Source organism: Pelophylax lessonae, assembly GCF_965119305.1.
Source record: "Pelophylax lessonae genome assembly, chromosome: 4".
NCBI lineage: Eukaryota > Metazoa > Chordata > Amphibia > Anura > Ranidae > Pelophylax > Pelophylax lessonae.
Window position 1 is genome coordinate 502741592 of NC_138771.1, and position 17947 is coordinate 502759538.

Here is a 17947-nt window from a genome sequence, read left to right on the forward strand (position 1 = left end):
CATTTCAAATCCTTGGAATGACAAATGAGAGCAGTGGTGAGCGCTCACTGTCACTGATTCTGAGTATGAAACCATGAAGAGCAGTGGGTCAGTAACCAAATCGGTGGAGAAAAGGGTGCCTACAAAAAGGAGGAGGTGCTCTGAGGAGCAGGCAACCATCAGCAGTGTTGTACATCATTATGGTGAAGTGGTGAGCACCAGCAGCGCAGTACTCCTGGATAAAAGGCCCAGCATTAGTAGAGGGGTGTCGCGTCAGCCACCAAGAATTAGGGCCTATACAAGTCTCTGAGGCTTTGGCAAATTTGTTATGGCTTCCTTCTAACTCCGCATCAGCTAGTATCATCAGCCAGGTAATCAGGTTAACGCAGAAAATGTTACACCAATTGATTTTTTTTTTTTTACCAGCTATTTTTTCCAATTTATTGTGGACCAGAGCAATCATTTTGCCAGCGATACATCACAAATAACCCAAATTTGTATACTCCCCATCCATTTGCATGGAGACCTGTTACAGTGGAAGAATTCAAAATATTTTTGGGACTCACACCTAACATGGGACTTGCTAAAAAAAGTGCACGCTTACTGGGCCACAAACCCCATTCATCGTATGCCAATGTATTCATTTGTTATGTCATGGCCTAATCATATGCTTCTTCTATCAGCCTAGATATGATAAACTTTGCAAAATTCGCACACTTATTATTTCTTCCCAGAAATGTGCTCAATTGTATATTCCTGACAAACACATCTGTGTTGAGGAGTCCCTTGTCCATTTCACCGGCAGGCTAGAAATCACAGTATATCCCCAGTAAAAGGACCAGACATAAGGTGAAGCTATAAAAGCTATGTTAAAGGGCCACAGAGTACGCGTATGCCTTCTGCGTATGTCAGAAGGGGAAAGCTAGCCCGCTTAAGCCCCCTGAGTGCCCATCCTATATCGCGACCAGTGGAAAAATTGTGTGAGACCTTGCATTTCCACTATTCCAAAAGGGGTACTAAAACTACCTGAACTACTTTTACACAAGCCTATCCCTTTTTTTCCCACCTTTACCTCCAGAAAACGTTAGCCTGCAGTACAACACAAACAAATAGAAAGGGCTTCCTACAAAGGCTGCTTACCACAAGGCTACAAAGGGGGGAGTTGGTGAGTTTGAGGAATAAAGAAGTGTTGACCCTGAAGTGAAGGAATAAGCAAGATGTCCTGTCTTCCATCCACAACGACACCTTGATAGAAATCCACGGAAGACACGATCCATTCCAAAAACTTGAGTGCATACATGATTATAATCGATTCATGGGAGGTGTGGATTACAAAGATGAAATGGTACAGCCCTATTTAGCAACCAGAAGGTCCCATTACTGGTACAGAAAAGTTTCCTTTTTACCTTTTTCCATTTGTCAATTTATAATTCTTATGTAACCGGTCAAGGGTCTAAGAAAAGATCCGCTTCCTTTCTCAAATTTCAAGAGGATGTTGTCACTGCCCATAACCCACCTACAGAAACGGGCCAAAGATGCAAAAAAAAATGTTGGGTGTTCATGCAAAGAGAGAGAGACGAGATACCAGTTTTCATTGTCCCCGATGTCCCTCCCAAACAGGCCTATGCAAAAGAGACTTGCACTTAGATTATCCATGGTTTCCACCCTATGGTCATTACAGCACCCAGCATCACTGAATAGCTGGTTTTCATGAATGTGTGCATGGGAAGCCTGACCCCGCCCAGGTAATTATCCATCTCTGTTTTGGCTCCTGAACTGACCCTTGCCTGTTTATCGGCCATGCCTCTCAATCTGCAGACTGCATGCGGAGTGCAGGTGAGCCATCTGTTTTGCACTACACGATAAAGAAAAAAAAAATCTAGCGTACAGAGGGTTCATACCCAAATCAGGGAAAATCTCTAAGCAATTGCTGCAAAAAACAGGGAATACAAGCTCAGTCCATAAGTCTGTAAGTCATAAGTTTCGATTAATAATAGCGGCAGCCATCCTGAGAGTGTGTCCAACTCTGAAATGACATGAGTGAAGAGAGGGGGAAAGGTGCCACCTTAGTGTATTAACCAGTTATGGACCAGAAGGATTTGCCCCCTTAATGACCAGGCCATTTTTTGTGATTCGGCACTGCTTTACTTTAACAGAAAATTCTGCGGTTGTGCGACACTGTACCGAAATAAAATTGATGTCCTTTTTTCCCACAAATAGAGATTTCTCTTGGTGGTATTTGATCCTCTGCAATTTTTTTTTTTTTATTTTTGCACTATAAACAAAAAAGCGACAATTCAGGAAAAAAAAACAATGTTTTACACATTCTGCTATATGACATTCCCCCCTCAAAAAAAAATTAAAAATCTAAATTTTTCATTCTTTTGGTGCCAATGTGTATTCTGCTACATATTTTTTGTTAAAAAAAATCGCAGTAAGCGTATTTTGATTGGTTTGCGCAAAAGTTATTGCGTCTACAAACTAGGGGAAAGATTTGTCATTTTTATTTATTTTTTTTTTTTTTACTAGTAATGGCGGCGATCAGCACTTTTTAGCGGGACTGCGACATTGCGGGCGACAGATCGGTTCCTTAACTGGCATTTTTGACACTTTTGGGGGGACTAGTGACCTTAATACAGTAATCAATGCTAAAAATATGCACTGTTACTGCAATAATGACACCGGCAGGGAAGTGGTTAACCTAGGGGTGTTCAAAGTGTGTACCTAGTGGAGTGTTTTCTAACTGTGGGGGGGGATGGGCTTGTGAAATGATCATAGAGACCTGTGATCTTGTATAGAAGGAACACAGGTGCTCTGTGATCATTTCAGAGAGAACGGTCAGCTGTGTTTACAACAGCTGCCCATCCTTCTTTCTCAGCAGGGAGCAATCGCGGGTGCCCAGCGGCAATCCCGGCCTCTGGTCCCGTGGATCGGCATTGCCCCGCAGCACCATGCGTGCGACCGACGTAGGGCTAGGTTGTTTCACGCAGCCGAGCCAGCCTGCCGCAGTAAATCTACGGTGGGCGGTTGGCAAGTGGTTAAAGGACAGACTTTATTGCCACAGGAGTAAAAACCTGTACAAGATTTAAATAGAGAGGTACTCCACCCAAAAATGTCCTGCTGTCCTGCAGGCTTTGCTGTCTTTGTCCAAATCGCTGGAAGGAGATGGATGGAGACACGGGTCCTGTTTGTCCAGGAAGTCTTGTGCTAACCAGAGTGTACTGCACGGGCGAAAAGGACATCACCGGAAGGGGTTTGAAATGGGGCTGGAACTGCGGGTCACAATTCCAGCCCTGATTCAAACCCTTTTCAGTGACGTCCTTTCCACCCATGCGGTCCAGGCTGGACAAACAGGGCGCCCGTGTCTCCATCCATCTCCTTCCAGTGACTTAAACAGAGCCAGCAGAGCCTGCAGGACAGTGGGAGCTTTTTTGGGCTGAGTACCTCACGATGAGCACTTTTTTATTATTTTAAATCTTGTACTTGTTTTTAATCCTGTGGCAATAAAGTCTGTGTTTTAATACCAAACTGGGGTGGTGCCTCCACCCCCCTTCTCTTCCCACCTGTTTTGGCAGCAAGGCTTTATATACACTGCCCAAAAAAATGAAAGAAACCCTTTTGAAAACGCATCAGATCTCAATGGGGAAAACATCTCTTGCTGGATATTTTATACTGATTTGGACTGGGTTTTAGGATTGAAAGGATGCCACATCATTTGATGAAAATGATCAACCTACAGAGAGCTGAATTCAGACACCTCGAAAATCAAAGTGAAAAAATGATGCAGCAGGCTAGTCCATTTTGCAGAAATTTCATTGCAGCAACTCAAAATGGTACTCAGTAGTTTGTATAGCCTCTACGTGCTTGTATGCATGCCTGACAATGTTGAGGCATGCTCCTAATGAGATGATGGATCGTGTCCTGTGCTATTTCCGCCTATCTCTGGACCAGGACATCACTGAGCTCCTGAACAGACTGAGGTGCAATCTGGCAGAGTTGGATGGACCAAAAGCTAATGTCCCAGAGGTGTTCTATTGAATTTAGGTCAGGCGAGCATGGAGGCCATTCAATTATGTCAATTCTATCATCCTTGAGGAACTGGCTGCATACTCTCACCACATGAGGCCAGGCATTGTCATGCACCAGGAGGAACCCAGGACCCACTGCACCAGCATAGGGTCGGACAGTGGGTCCAAGGATTTCATCCTGAATCCTAATGGCAGTCAGGGTGCTATTGTCTAGCCTGTAGAGGTCTGTGCTTCCCTCCCATGGATATGCTTTCCCAGACCATTACTGACTCACCACCAAACCAGTCATGCTGATTACCAGCAGCATAATGTTCTCCACGGCTTCTCCAGGCCCTTTCACATCTGTCGCATTTGGTCAGGGTGAACCTGCTCTCCTCTTAATGGCAAATGCCAATGGAGCTCCACGGTGCCGGGCAGTGAGCACAAGCCCACTAGAGGATGTCAAGCCCTCAGGCCACCCTCATGAAGTCTTTTTTCTGATTGTTTGGTCAGAAACATTCACACCAGTGGCCTGCTGGAGGTCATTTTGTAAGGCTTTGGCAGTGATCATCCTGTTCCTCCTTGCACAATGGAGCAGATACTGGTCCTGCTGATGGGTTAAGGACCTTCTACGGCCCTGTCCAGCTCTCCTAGAGTAACTGCCTGTCTCCTAGAATATCCTCTATGCTTTTGAAACTGTGCTGGGAGACGCAGCAAACCTTCTGGCAATGGCGCATATTGATGTGCCATCCTGGAGGAGTTGGACTGCCTGTGCAACCTCCTATAGGGTCCATATATTGCCTCATGCTACCAGTAGTGACACTGACCCTAGCCAAATGCAAAACTAGTGAAAAAAAGTCAGTGGCCTCCACCTGTAAACCATTCCTGTTTTTGGAGGTTGTCTCATTGCTGCTCATCTAGTGCACCTGTTAATCAGTTTCAGTTGCTTTGGTGTTAATGAAATTAACAACCCCCCTCTGCTGCTTAACTGACCAGATTAATATCCCATTAATTGACTTGATGCTATACTCGGGTTATATTTAGAGATCTAAAAATTAAAGGAACACATTTTAATCAATTACCAATATTCTCTTTTTATGGTCTTGGAAGGACTGCTTATATGTAGATTAGTTAGGCATAGATGGATCGAAATTCAGCTGGTTTAGCAAGGACTGGCTAATTTTTGATCTAACAATGGTCGCAGCACTGATTTTGTGTATTTTGACAACAGAGGAGTCCCCACTGTCGGAACACAATAACTCAGCAGGAATGATTCCTCTGTCCACGCTTGTGTGGATTGGGGAATCCATTCCATTTTGGCTGATGGAAAAGGGAAAAAAAAAAAACTGATCCAGGTATTGCTAGCTTTAGCAAAAACAACTGGTTACTGTCCACACCTGTAACTGGTCTCTGCAGCAAGGAGCATTGGAAGGGCAATGCATATAACAAAACAAAAAGATTTCCAAGCTCTCCTTACCGACCAATCTGCGACCAACCGAATTGACCTGTACAACAGTACGTGTTAAAACAGGGGTTTAGTTGCACACATTTGCAAATACATGCGTAAGCCACAGAGCCCCGTCAAGGCACCCCATTATCTGTGGTCTTAACTCTAAATTCTGTGAGTCTCCAACAATGGAAGCACATGCATTTAATGGTCAGGTGTAGGACAGATATACCTGAAGGGAGCCCACCCCTTCTTAAGGCACAGGGGCACAATGGCAGCAAAGATGTCAGTGCGTTGCCTGGTCAATATAATCTATAACAAAAACAACTGGTTACTGTCCACACCTGTAACTGGTCTCTGCAGCAAGGAGCTGCTAGCTTTAGCCATTAATGGTTGTTGGCTGTGCCTATCCACCTGTAAAATAGTGTGCTGTCTGCATTTGTGCCTTCGAGCCTTGTAGCAGCTGGAAAGGAATCTTGTTGGACTTGTGAAAGTGTGTTTTAAAGAAGGGATTATGAAATTCTCAAATGTATTTATCTTGTGTTTATCACCTGGATCGACAGGTGAACTTACAGGAACTGGATGTAACTTGTTGATTCAGTTCAGAAACCTTTTCATCCACAAATAGCTTTTTTTTAAATGGTTTCTCTGGAATCCTCAATTTAGTCTTCGAGCATTTGTCATTCCATTCATGGTGTAGTCATGTGTGTTAGAAAATTAGGCAGTTTATTTCCTTTTATACCTTTAAGGCCTCGTACTCCTGCATCTGCTAACCTGACATTTAAGAGCAGTGTGGTGTTTTTCTCTGAAGCCCCTGTACTCTTCTCCCGTTTATCCTGTGTCCATGTACATAAAATCATTCAGAGGAGTTTACTGGCATTTCTCTGAAATCACAAAAATTGCATTCCGGACAAGAGTTTACTGGCATTTAAAACGTTAAACGCTAGGCACGTTTCACACTTCAGCATTTATTCATTTCAATGGCCAGAATAAATTTAAATTCTGATCAATGAAATACCTCACCTAAACTGGTTTGAAAAAAAATGCAGCTTGGGGGTGTTTTTAACGCTGATTTTTGTCCTGTCAAGATAAACAGGGTTTACAACAAAATAGTGTACATGAAGCCTAAATGTAAGTTTAGGAGCAGCAGTGTGCATGAGGCCTAATATTACATAGGTTTTGCTATTCACAGCTAAAGAGTATAATTTATAGGAATGTGTATGCTTAGCTATAGGTGGCGATCGCCTAAATAAAAATAAATTAATTCAAAATTATTTATTTTATTTTTTTTAAGATCAACTGAATTGGACTCAAATTGGTCATGGTTTCAGCTTCGATGCATGCAAGTCGGTGGAAACACCAATGCGGTAAGTGTGTCAGTGATATTTTTTTATTTTTTTCCACTCAGTGAGACCTTGACACCACCTGTGCCTTTCTATTGGTCAAATTAGATTCCTATCCCAAGGATGGACAAATGGCAAGGAACAGGAGGCGGGTCAGAACACAAACCCTTTCAGGAATTTATATATATATATATATATATATATATATATATATATAAACCTGCAATTGAGGTCTAGCTTTTTTTTCATTCCCCTTTTTAATGCTTCTTTTTGGAGAAAATCAAATTACTAGAACCCCTATACCCCAGTATAACCTCTCCTGCTCCTAAGCCTTCGTTCTAGGCTTGTGCCCATTGTATGATACCTGGATGACCTACTTTTGAGGGCCTGATCTGTCCAGGTTCTATTCTGCGAGGTTTGGCAAGTGGCTCTTCAGTTGCTGGTCGTAGATGCCGCGTCTCCAAAAATCTGCATTGACTCCAACTCACTGCTTGGAGTACCTAGGCTTTGTCCTGGCTTTGCCTCTGGTTTGAGTGTTTCTTCCTCCAGCAAGAATTGTGTTGCGGAGATCTCCAGTATGAGAATTCCTACCCCATTGCCACACCTCAGTGTAGTTTTGCATGAGGGTCCTGAACTTGATGGTGGCATTTTGAGGTGGTGCTGTTTTTCCAAACAACATTACAACAGTATTCTGGATGTGTGGGACAAGTAGGCTTCTTTGGATTGACAGAGGCCAGACACTCTAACATGGTTGATTTCCAATCTGGCACTGAAGTCAGGAAAGTCATTTCTCCTATTGACTTCGCTCACGAAAGATCCCAGCCTGTTGAGCTGGGGTGATGTGCTTAGAACAGTGACAGTACAGAAAACTTGGTTGGCGACTTCCCATCAACTTTTTACAGCTTTCAGAAGAGCAATTGACCTCCCCCTTCAGTAGTGGACAGACTGCCTTCAGGGACTGCCATGGCTTTGGCTTACCTTAATCACTAGGGTGGAACCAGAAGTTGAGCAGCTCAGAGAGAAGCAGGCCTGACTGCTCTGGGCAGAACATCCTATTCCGGCCTTGTCAGCCGGGAAAATTTGCAGGCGGAGTTTCTCAGCTGCCAGCTTCTGGACTCAGTAGAGTGATCTCTGCACCCAGAGGTGTTTTGGTAAATTTGTCAAAGATGGGGGATGCTGGATGCGGATCTCTTATTGTCAAGATTTTACCACAATTTGAATACTTCCCAATCAATGTTTAGACCCTGATGTGACGGGTAATAATGATGATTTCAAGGTATGAACTGTAGGCTTAAAAAATAAAAAATCATATGCTAATTGACTAAAACAGCTTTTAATACAAGGTGAAATTATTTGAAAAGTTTCATTGTACTTTAAATCCATATTTTGGTTTGTTTCACATCTTTTCTCTGGTGTAGTTGTTGGTTTGTTTGCCTTGGATTACTTTGGTTTGTGAGCATGCCGCTCAATGCTTCAAAAACAAATTTGTTCTGAGGATAGTAGAAAAATGGATACACTGAATAGAGGACAATAATGTATTTGACGTTTTTAATGCTCTATTTATTTATTTTTTATAACTTTTGATTAGTGCTGAAGATTTCCGGTACTCTGTTAGAGAGATCTCTGTGCTGGGTTCACAGGTCTGCACACCTACTGTGCCAGTTACACTGCCAGTAACACTTTTGTTTTTGCCCCCATTTTTCATTTTCTAAACTCAAAAATCTAAAACTTTTTTCTATGTACACAAAAGGCATATTCCTCTCAAATATTGTTCACAAATTTGGCTAAATCTGTGTTAGTCCCGGTTCACACTGGGGCAACTTGTCAGGCGACTTGGCCACCTGACAAGTCACGCTCCATTCAGTGCAATGGAACCATTCTAATCAGAGCAAATCAAGTCACTCTGACTTAGAAAAAGGTTCCTGCACTACTTTTGGGGGCGACTTGCATTGACTTCTATAGGAAGTCGTTTGCAAGCCACGCTGAAGTCGCACGGGGCGGCTCCAGAGTCGGGCAACTTTGAAGCCGCCCCAGTGTGAACCGAGCCTTATGAGCACTTCTCCTTTGCCGAGATAATCCATCCACCTCACAGGTGTGATATATCAAGATGCTGATTAGACAGCATGATTATTGCACAGGTGTGCCTTAGGTTGACCACAATAAAGGCCACTCTAAAAATGTGCAGTTTTATCACACAGCACAATGCCACTGATGTCGCAGATTTTGAGGGAGCGTGCAATTGGCATGCTGACTGCAGGAATGTCCACCAGAGCTGTTGCCCATGAATTGAATGTTCATTTCTCTACCATAAGCCGTCTCCAAAGGAGCTTCAGAGAATTTGGCAGTACATCCATCTGGCCTCACAACCGCAGACCACGTGTAACCACACCAGCCCAGGACCTCCAGATCGAGCGTTTTCACCCCCAAGATCGTCTGAGACCAGCCACCCAGACAGCTGCTGCAGCAATCGTTATGCATAACCAAAGAATTTCTGTACAAACTGTCAGAAACCTTCTCAGGGAAGCTCTTCTGCACGTCGTTCACATCGGGGACTCGACCTGACTGCAGTTTGTCGCCGTAACCGACTTGAGTGGGCAAATGCTCACATTAGATGGCATCTGTCACTTTGGAGAGGTGTTCTCTTCATGGATGAATCCCAGTTTTCACTGTACATGGCAGATGGCAGACAGCGTATATGGCATTGTGTGGGTGAACGATTTGCTGATGTCAACGTTGTGGATCGGGTGACCCATGGTGGCGGTGGGGTTATGGTATGGGCAAGCGTATGTTATGTAAAACAAACACCGGTGCGTTTTTATTCATGGCATTTTGAATGCACAGAGATACTATGACGAGATCCTGAGGCCCATTGTTGTGCCATTCTTCCATGACCATCACCTCATGTTGCAGCATGATAATGCACGGCTCCGTGTTGCAAGGATCTGTACACAATTCCTAGAAGCTGAAAACATCCCAGTTCTTGCATGGCCAGCATACTCACCAGACATGTCACCCATTGAGCATATTTGGGATGTTCTGGATCGGCGTATACGACAGTGTGTTCCAGGTCCTGCCAATATCCAGCAACTTTGCACAGCCATTGAAGAGGAATGGACCAACATTCCACAGGCCACAATCAACAACCTGATCAACTCTATGCCATGGAGATGTTGCACTGCGTGAGTCAAATGGTGGTCACATCCCCAAGACAGTTAACATGCTCATTTTAGAGTGGCTTTTATTGTGGCCAGCCTAAGGCACATCTGTGCAATAATCATGCTGTCTAATCAGCATCTTGATATGCCACACCTGTGAGGTGGATGGATTATCTTGGTAAAGTAGAAGTGCTCACCAACACAGATTTAGACAGATTTGTGAACAATATTTGAGAGAAATAGGCTTTTTGTGTACATAGAAAAAGTCTTAGATCTTTGAGTTCAGCTCATGAAAAATAGGGGCAAAAACAAAAGTGTTGCGTTTTTTTTATAATTTTGTTCAGTGAATAAGGGGCTCCTACCATCCCTGCATTGAGTTTCTGGGTCTGAACACCTAATGTGACTATCATTAAGGGCTTCCATATCTCTGCTGTACTTTTATATAATATGGAGAATATAATGTCCAGTACACACAATAAGCATATCGGATGAATGATAGTGTTTTTTTTTTTTTTTTTTTTTTTTATTTATTTTTTTTGCATGCTAGTCTCCTATTGAAAACCAATAGGTTACTGAAGTTCCGAAAATTCTTGTAAGATAGAATATAACTTCAGAAGTGATATAATGTAGTCTTTAGTTCCTCAGCATGTGGAGTCTTGGTGACATGATTTTTTTTTTTTTTTCATACAAGAAAATCGTTTTCCTATTGTACGAGAAAAAATTCTGTGCTTGTTCCATCTAATGTTTTCGCATGAACTGTCTTGATCAGCTCTCGAAAGCTGTGTGCTAACACTTAATTTAACAGACAAACGCAAAAGCGGTTTTTTATGTCCGATTTTTCTCATTGTGTACTAGGCTTAACAAAAGGCCCAGGCTCAAAGCTGTGAATTTATGGCAGGGATATCTCTCTATTGAAGTATCCTAAAGTAGAGCTCCACTCAAAGGAAGCTCTGCTTGTTTCCCCCCCCCCCCCCCTTCGTTGCCACATTTGCCACCTTTCGGGGTGGGGGCAGCGGGTACCTGGTTTTGACAGGTACCCACTTCCGACTGACTTTGCCTTGGCAAAGGCACCTGGAAGTTCGGCCCCTCTGCTCCTTCCTTCCCCAGCTGCCGAGCTATTGGACATTTGTGGACAGGTAAGTGTCCTAATATTAAAAGTCAGCAGTTACAGTATTTGTAGACTTTTTTTTTTTTTATTTTTTCTGAAGAAGCCTGGAGCTCCTCTTAAACATCTAAGTTACCAGGAAATGACTTAGTCCTTCAGGCACCACCTATAGCTAAAATATGTTTGGGTACAGTGACCATTCAAAGGATAAGTGTTCTTTTGATACACTTATCTTTATTTGCATAATACACTCCTTTGCGCTATCCTGTTCATTAGCCCTTTCCTATTGCAGTGCAAATACAAGCTGGCAAACTCGCTGAATGAACAGAACACCTGATCATACAAACTTGCCTTCGTTATCATTAGAGGCCTTGTCAGGTTTTCAAAAATCTTCAAAATGACATTGTCCTGCAAAAGAAGAGATCTCTTAAATTGTAAGCTCTATCGGCCAGAGCTCTCTGATTCCTTTTCTAATAAATTGTCTTGTAATTGTCCTGTGTACCCTCATGTTGTAATGCGCTGCGTAAATGTCAGTGCTATATGAATCCCATATAATAATATTCAACACCATGCTATAGAAAGATACCAACACCCAATGAATCTTGGCGTAAATGTTTTTTCCATTTAAAATGGCAAATCGCTCCAAACAGAGCTATGATTAATGCATTATAGGCTGAAGTGCATCAGTTTAGAGCGGTATGCTGTTTAAACTTTAAGGATTTGTTGCCATGTGCTGGGTTGTTTTCTTTTGTGGGTTATGGAGAGACAGGAGTCAATACTGAGTACTGAGTACACCCCGAGTGGGATGAGGAGGTGTAGAGCCTTTATTTTCTTTTCATATATTTTATAATCGCCTCTCCGGCAGCCTGTGTCTCCTACTGACCCTCCATTCCAGTGCTGCAGCTTTCATTGGTCTCTTAACATTTGACTCGTCAATACTGGGCACTGTAGTATTGTAGGGGTGGAAGTAAAGATATATGGCGTACGTGTCATCCAACTCCTTGGAAAAGTTATATGGAGAATGCAATGCTGGAACAGAGGATAGGTGCAGAGAACTGCCATTTTTGATATTTTTAAAGACCTGACAAGTCTCTGAGCTGGAATGCGAATTGTATTTTCTAATTTAAAAACAAATGGATAGTACTTAGTAGAACAATTAGTGTGAAAAAAAAAAGTATCGCAGCCAGTACTAAGCTGTGTTGTTAAAAGTGCTCTAAAATAGGTAAAGTTACCTTAAGCAAAGCATGATGGTACTTTATATAACTGATAGTCTGCACTTTCTGAACATACTGTATTATTCTCTTGAAGGAAGGAAATTTGTATGGCACTGAAAACCTCATTGCAGTCATGAGGCCTGTCACGTTCTAGCACTCTAGTTTTGTTTCTGAAGAATAAGCTGCCTTTTTATAAATAGAAATATTATATGAATAGCAGCAGCTGTAACATCCGTGCTCTGAGCAGTGGTGGGCCATATCTTTGTCATTCTACAGCATGCTGTGTTGAATTTTGTACAGGCTTGATTTTTTAATACATTTGGCATACGTTTCTTGTTCTCCTTAGCTAGAAATACACAGTACAGGAATATTCATCACTTTTGACCTTTTTTTTTTTCCCTGCTTTTTTTTTTTTTTTCTCCATGCAGAATATCTTCTTTCGACAACATGGCTGCACCACAAATGACACAAACGCGAAATACAACAGTCGAACAGCAAACCTGTACAGGGAGAAAATTAAAGCACTCGCGTCACAAGCAACAAGGAAACACGGCACTGATGTAAGTCCTATGGCAGACCAATATAATGTTAGAGTATTACAGGGCACAATAAAACCTATTCAGTTCATCTCTGAAATACATTTCTCCATGTTCTGCTTTCTAATAAATGCTGCGAGTACAGAAAAATACCTGTTCATCTGCCAGAAATCCAGTGAGCGTTTAGTGTCTGCCCTGTCTGCTGGACTACAGTATTATACCCCCCCCCCCATTCCCAACCCTCTGTCCCTCTACACATGCATACATTTATTTTTTCTTTCCAAGCAAAACAATGCTGCTGCAGAGGGTAATAAAATAAATAAATGTAAATAATAATTAGATACATTGTAAGAGTCAATAGGGAGGTTTGGGGGGGGGGTTAAACTTAACCCATATTAACTGTAGCCTGTTCAAGTGTTTATGGCTTTGTTTGCTTTATTTTATTTTTACAAGTTTATACTGAGCCCTTCTTCCTTGCTGTTGCTAGCTACAGAAGCACCAAAGCAGATCCGTGTTGGCATGGTCAATTTACAGTCCTTAGTTTGCTACAGAATGCCATGCTTACCCACAGCATGCATGTAGTCCCATAGACCACATTGCCCACTCGCTCCCTTTACCAGCTCTGCTCTGCCTCGCGCATCGTACAAAGGGGTTTCATTTCCCAGCCGATGTGATAGATCGAGGTGTGTATGTATGTATGTATGTATATATGTATGTATGTATATATATATATATGTATATATATATATATATATATATATATATATATGTATATATGTGTATATGTATATATGTATGTGTGTATATGTATATATGTATATGTGTGTATATGTATATATGTATATGTGTGTATATGTATATATATATATGTATGTATGTATGTATGTATGTGTGTGTGTATATATATATATATATATATATATATATATATATATATATATATATAATAAAAAATTTTTACCTATCTTCTGTTTTTTGTAAAGAAGAAAAAAAATCTTGATATTACATGTAACTAATTTATTAACACAGGATGCTTCTGGATGGCACCAACTCTTCTTAGAGAAGTGGAGGGGTGTGTCCTCTTTGAACTGTTTGCAGCTTAATATCCTGCTATTCATGTCCTTATTCACAGCTCTGTAGTAAACCAAGAATTTCAAGCCTGAAGTACCAGCTGCTCTCTTGTCCTACATCTTACCTTTTGGTATTTAGATGGGCAGGACAATGTATAAAGAAACTGGCTCTATCCCCTGTGTGAAACAAAGTTTACAGAGAAAGTCCTCATACTTCCCTAAAAGGAGAGATTATGGGAAAGAGGGGACTTTAAAGTGCCTCAAAATAGTGAACACAAAGCACAATGTAAAAAAAATATCTCAAATTTTTATTTATGCAAAGTTAAAATAAAACCTCATTAGAAAATATATTGTATCATCACTGTGGACATATAGTATAGCCGTCTGTGAGTCAATGTATGATTAGATAGATATTTATAGAGATGGATAGATCATATCATGCATTGATGCACAAATGGCTGTACTATATGTCTACAGTTGATGATGCAATATATTTTTATGAGGTTTTATTTAACTTTGCGTAAATAAAAAAAATGTAGATTTTCTTTATATTGTGCTACGTGTTTACTATTTTGATGCACTTTAAAATCCCCCTCTTTCCCATTTTTCTCTATCAACTTAGTTCCAAAATGTATCTATAAAGAAAAAGTTACACATATACTTGCCCTGCAACTGTTTTTTACCCATGGTGCCTAAGTGAGGATGAGCAACCAAATTTCGTGGGAAGAACCATAGTGTCTTTTTGCAAGAATCCACCTGCTCTGCATTCACCAGGAATCTTCCTAGAAAAACTGATGCCATGCTTAGCAGTGCAAAAGACAGGGGTAAGGTGAGTATATGTCTACCTATTTTTTTTTTTTTTTTGTCTTTACAGATACATTTTGCAACTACTAACAGAGGGTGATTTGTAAAGAGAGAGGGGTGGGCCAGATATTATGTTATATTCCAGCGCTTAGTTAAAGCTGATGTTTTTTTTATTTCCTATTAATTGCAGCTGTGGATAGATGGCAGTGGGGTCCCACCACTCTCACCGCAACAGAAGGAGGAAGATTTCTTTGCTGCACACGTAGAGGTATTGTTAAAGGCGGGAGATATCAGGGAATGTTAAGTACTGGGTTGGGCCTGTTCACACCACATACAGTGCAATGTTTTTTTTTTTTTCTGCATCAAAAATGCATGAAAAGTAGGTATATGGGTTTCAGTGGCATAGTTCACGCCAGTGCAGTGCTTTTCAGTTTCAGAAAAAAAAAAAAAAAAACTTGCTGCTTTTTTCTTGCACAGAACTGTACTGGAACGTGGTTAAAAGTACTGATCGACCGATATCGGGTTTTTAATGCCGATACCGATTTTGGTCATTGGATATCGGTATTGGCCGATATTTTCGGACATGTAAAAAAAAAATGTTTTTCTAAAGTTACTCCTTGTGGCGGGATCTGGGGGTCTAAAAGACTCAAACCCCTCTTCGGCACTGAAAAGCATTCAAAACACCAAGTTTGGCTGTTTTGAATGCTGCAGTTTTTTTAATTTGGCGCAGAGTACCTGGAAGTGATGTCATAACATCACTTCCGGGTTTTTTACATGGAGACCGAGGCATGCGCACTTGCAGAAGGGATACTGGCTTTCACAGGGACACATCTTCATGCTACACCGGGTCTTCTCTTCGGCGGCAGCGGTGGAGGTAGGATGCTCGGGTCTCCAGGTGGGACGGGAGACCCCTGTGAGCTGTGGAAGGCGGCGGGAAGGGGGGGTGGGCATCCTCAGCCGCATCGGTTGTCATTACAAGTCAGCCGACCGTCGGCTATGGACACCGGTACCGGGGTGATGCCTCTAGCTGCAGGCATCACCCCAGGACATGCACTTTCCCTAAATATCGGCAATATTGGTAACCTCAGGGGCTGATTCCGATATATGTATATGTCGATCTCTAGTTAAAAGCATCAAAAATGCAGCAAAAACTCGCCGGACCCCAGTACAGAAAAAAGCATCTGGAATGCATTCAGAAATCAATTAAAACTGCTCATGCAGAAACGCATCCAGAAGCCTTTTTTGTGGTGTGAACGTGTATTAATGTGTGGAGGGTTTTTTTTTTTTTTTAAACAGATTTTGGGTGTATTATTATTCTTAAAATACAAAAAGGTACATTACCTCCAAGAAACTGCATTTGGGCAGCAGAAATGTTTGAGCAACATTTTGTAGATGTTAAAAACAACTGTTCACTTCTATAAATGCTGAAGCCTTAATGTAATCTTGGGAACTGATATTGCTCTTTTGGTTTACAAATTCTAAATTTGTAACAGCAGGTCAGTGACGCAAGTAATACAGACTGGACACAGCCACTCGTGACATCAGAACCTGCTTTACAGAGTCCTCAACAAACAATCACTGATGGCAAAGAAGGTATGATTATGGGGATGACTGGGCTGCTTTTTTGGTATTCAACAGGTTGAAGTATGTAATTTCCTTAAAGTTAAACCAGATAGTCGATCTCCAGTAAACTGGTATCATAAAAGACCACTTAGCCCTAATCATTCAGATGTTTGTTTACCTTAAAGTGGATCTAAAGCTCCGCTGTTACAAACTGTGAGCAAAACTCTTAATTGAAGAAGAGCCTTACCATGTCTCTTCTGCATATAATACACCTACCTGCCTACTCACAGCATTCTCTAGCATGTAAACTGAGCTGTGTATGTACAGCTCGACTAACTTTTTTTAGCACTGTTCATGTGTGTCGGGATGACTCGCACATGTGCAGGAATGATGTCATCCTGCGCCAGCCAATGAAGATGGCTGAGGAACAGCACCCAGCAGCAAAGGACAGGGACCATTGATGGAAAGGTACGTTGAGCCAGCTTACAACTCACCTAAACAATGTAAAAAAGATTTCCTTCAGCCAGAATGCTGGACTGGCCAAATTTTAGTCTGTGCATGGCCAGCTTTTTAATGCCAGTCTGAAGAGCATCAGTTTCAGCTAACATTTACAAAGCAGTTAAACAATTTTACTGCATGACCAAATGTATGTGGACATTTCAAAAATGATTGAGTTAAGGTGTTTCCAGTGAAGGGTACTGTTCTTCTTATAGATGTTTTTGACAATTGTGCACTGTATTGTAACAGTTTTGGGAAGGTTCATTTTTGTTTGAGATGACTATGCCCTCTGCTAAAGCCAGCTCCATGAAGACATGGTTTGACCAGTTTTGTGTGGAGCACATAGTCCCGATCACAACCCTCCTGAACACTTTTGGACTTGGAACACAAATTAGGAGCCAGGTCTTTTTTTTTTTTTTCTTCTCTTTTATATCCATTAATTATGTAAATTTGTAATGTTTGTCTTTTTGTTACAGGTGATCAGGAGATTGGGCCAAGTGTGGATTGTCTAAGTATGTCCCCAAAAGCAGCTTTAGGTAATGGAACAATTATTTTTTCATTACACGGAAATTCACACAGTATTGTGTTATGTCATCTTCTGTGCAAAGTTTCCATCAGATGTATATCTGTTTTCAGTCACCCTCAGTTACACCAAACTGCTTAGTGGTCAAGGTTATAAGGCCTCATGCACACTGGATGTTCTAAAAACGCCAGTAGCGTTCGGAGTATGAGTTTTGCAGTGTTTTTGCAGTAGCGTTTTATTTAGTGTTTTTTTTTTTTAGCTGTTGCGTTTTGTTTTTAGCAAAACTATACTCCCACAAAAGCTAATAGCTAAAAACAACGCTGATAAAAGCCGAAATAGACATGTTTTTCAACATTTTTTTTAAGTTTTTATCAGAGTTAGTGTTTTTACAGCTGAAAAACTCCTCTTAAGACCCACTATTTCTTTGGTGTGTGTTTTTTTTTTTTTTTTAAAGACCGAAAAGCCCCTGCTAAAAAAACACTGAGAACAGCGTATGTGTGCATGGAGACATGGGATAACCTGCTGGGGACTATACTGGCTGCAGAAAAAAAATGCCTGAAGCCTAAAACAGCAGCTGTAAAAACATTGTGTGCATGAGGCTTTAAGGTGGCCATGTCCAAATTGTCACATGGTTAGTTGTGGGGAATTCTGTAAAATGATAACAAAGGAGTACTTCCTACAAAACTACTTATAGGTCAAAATG

The 17947-nt window shown here is 41.4% G+C and overlaps 1 protein-coding gene across 1 annotated transcript in view; it reads left to right on the top strand.

Moving 5' to 3' along the window:
* Nucleotides 1-17947, top strand: part of ARFGAP3 (ARF GTPase activating protein 3) — a 91739-nt gene that overhangs the window by 26828 nt on the left and 46964 nt on the right. Inside the window, exons 4-8 of the mRNA XM_082256535.1 lie at nt 6728-6800; nt 12679-12810; nt 14851-14928; nt 16154-16253; nt 17198-17257. Of these exons, the coding sequence (XP_082112661.1) occupies nt 6728-6800; nt 12679-12810; nt 14851-14928; nt 16154-16253; nt 17198-17257 (443 nt within the window). The remainder of the gene's footprint in view (nt 1-6727; nt 6801-12678; nt 12811-14850; nt 14929-16153; nt 16254-17197; nt 17258-17947) is intronic.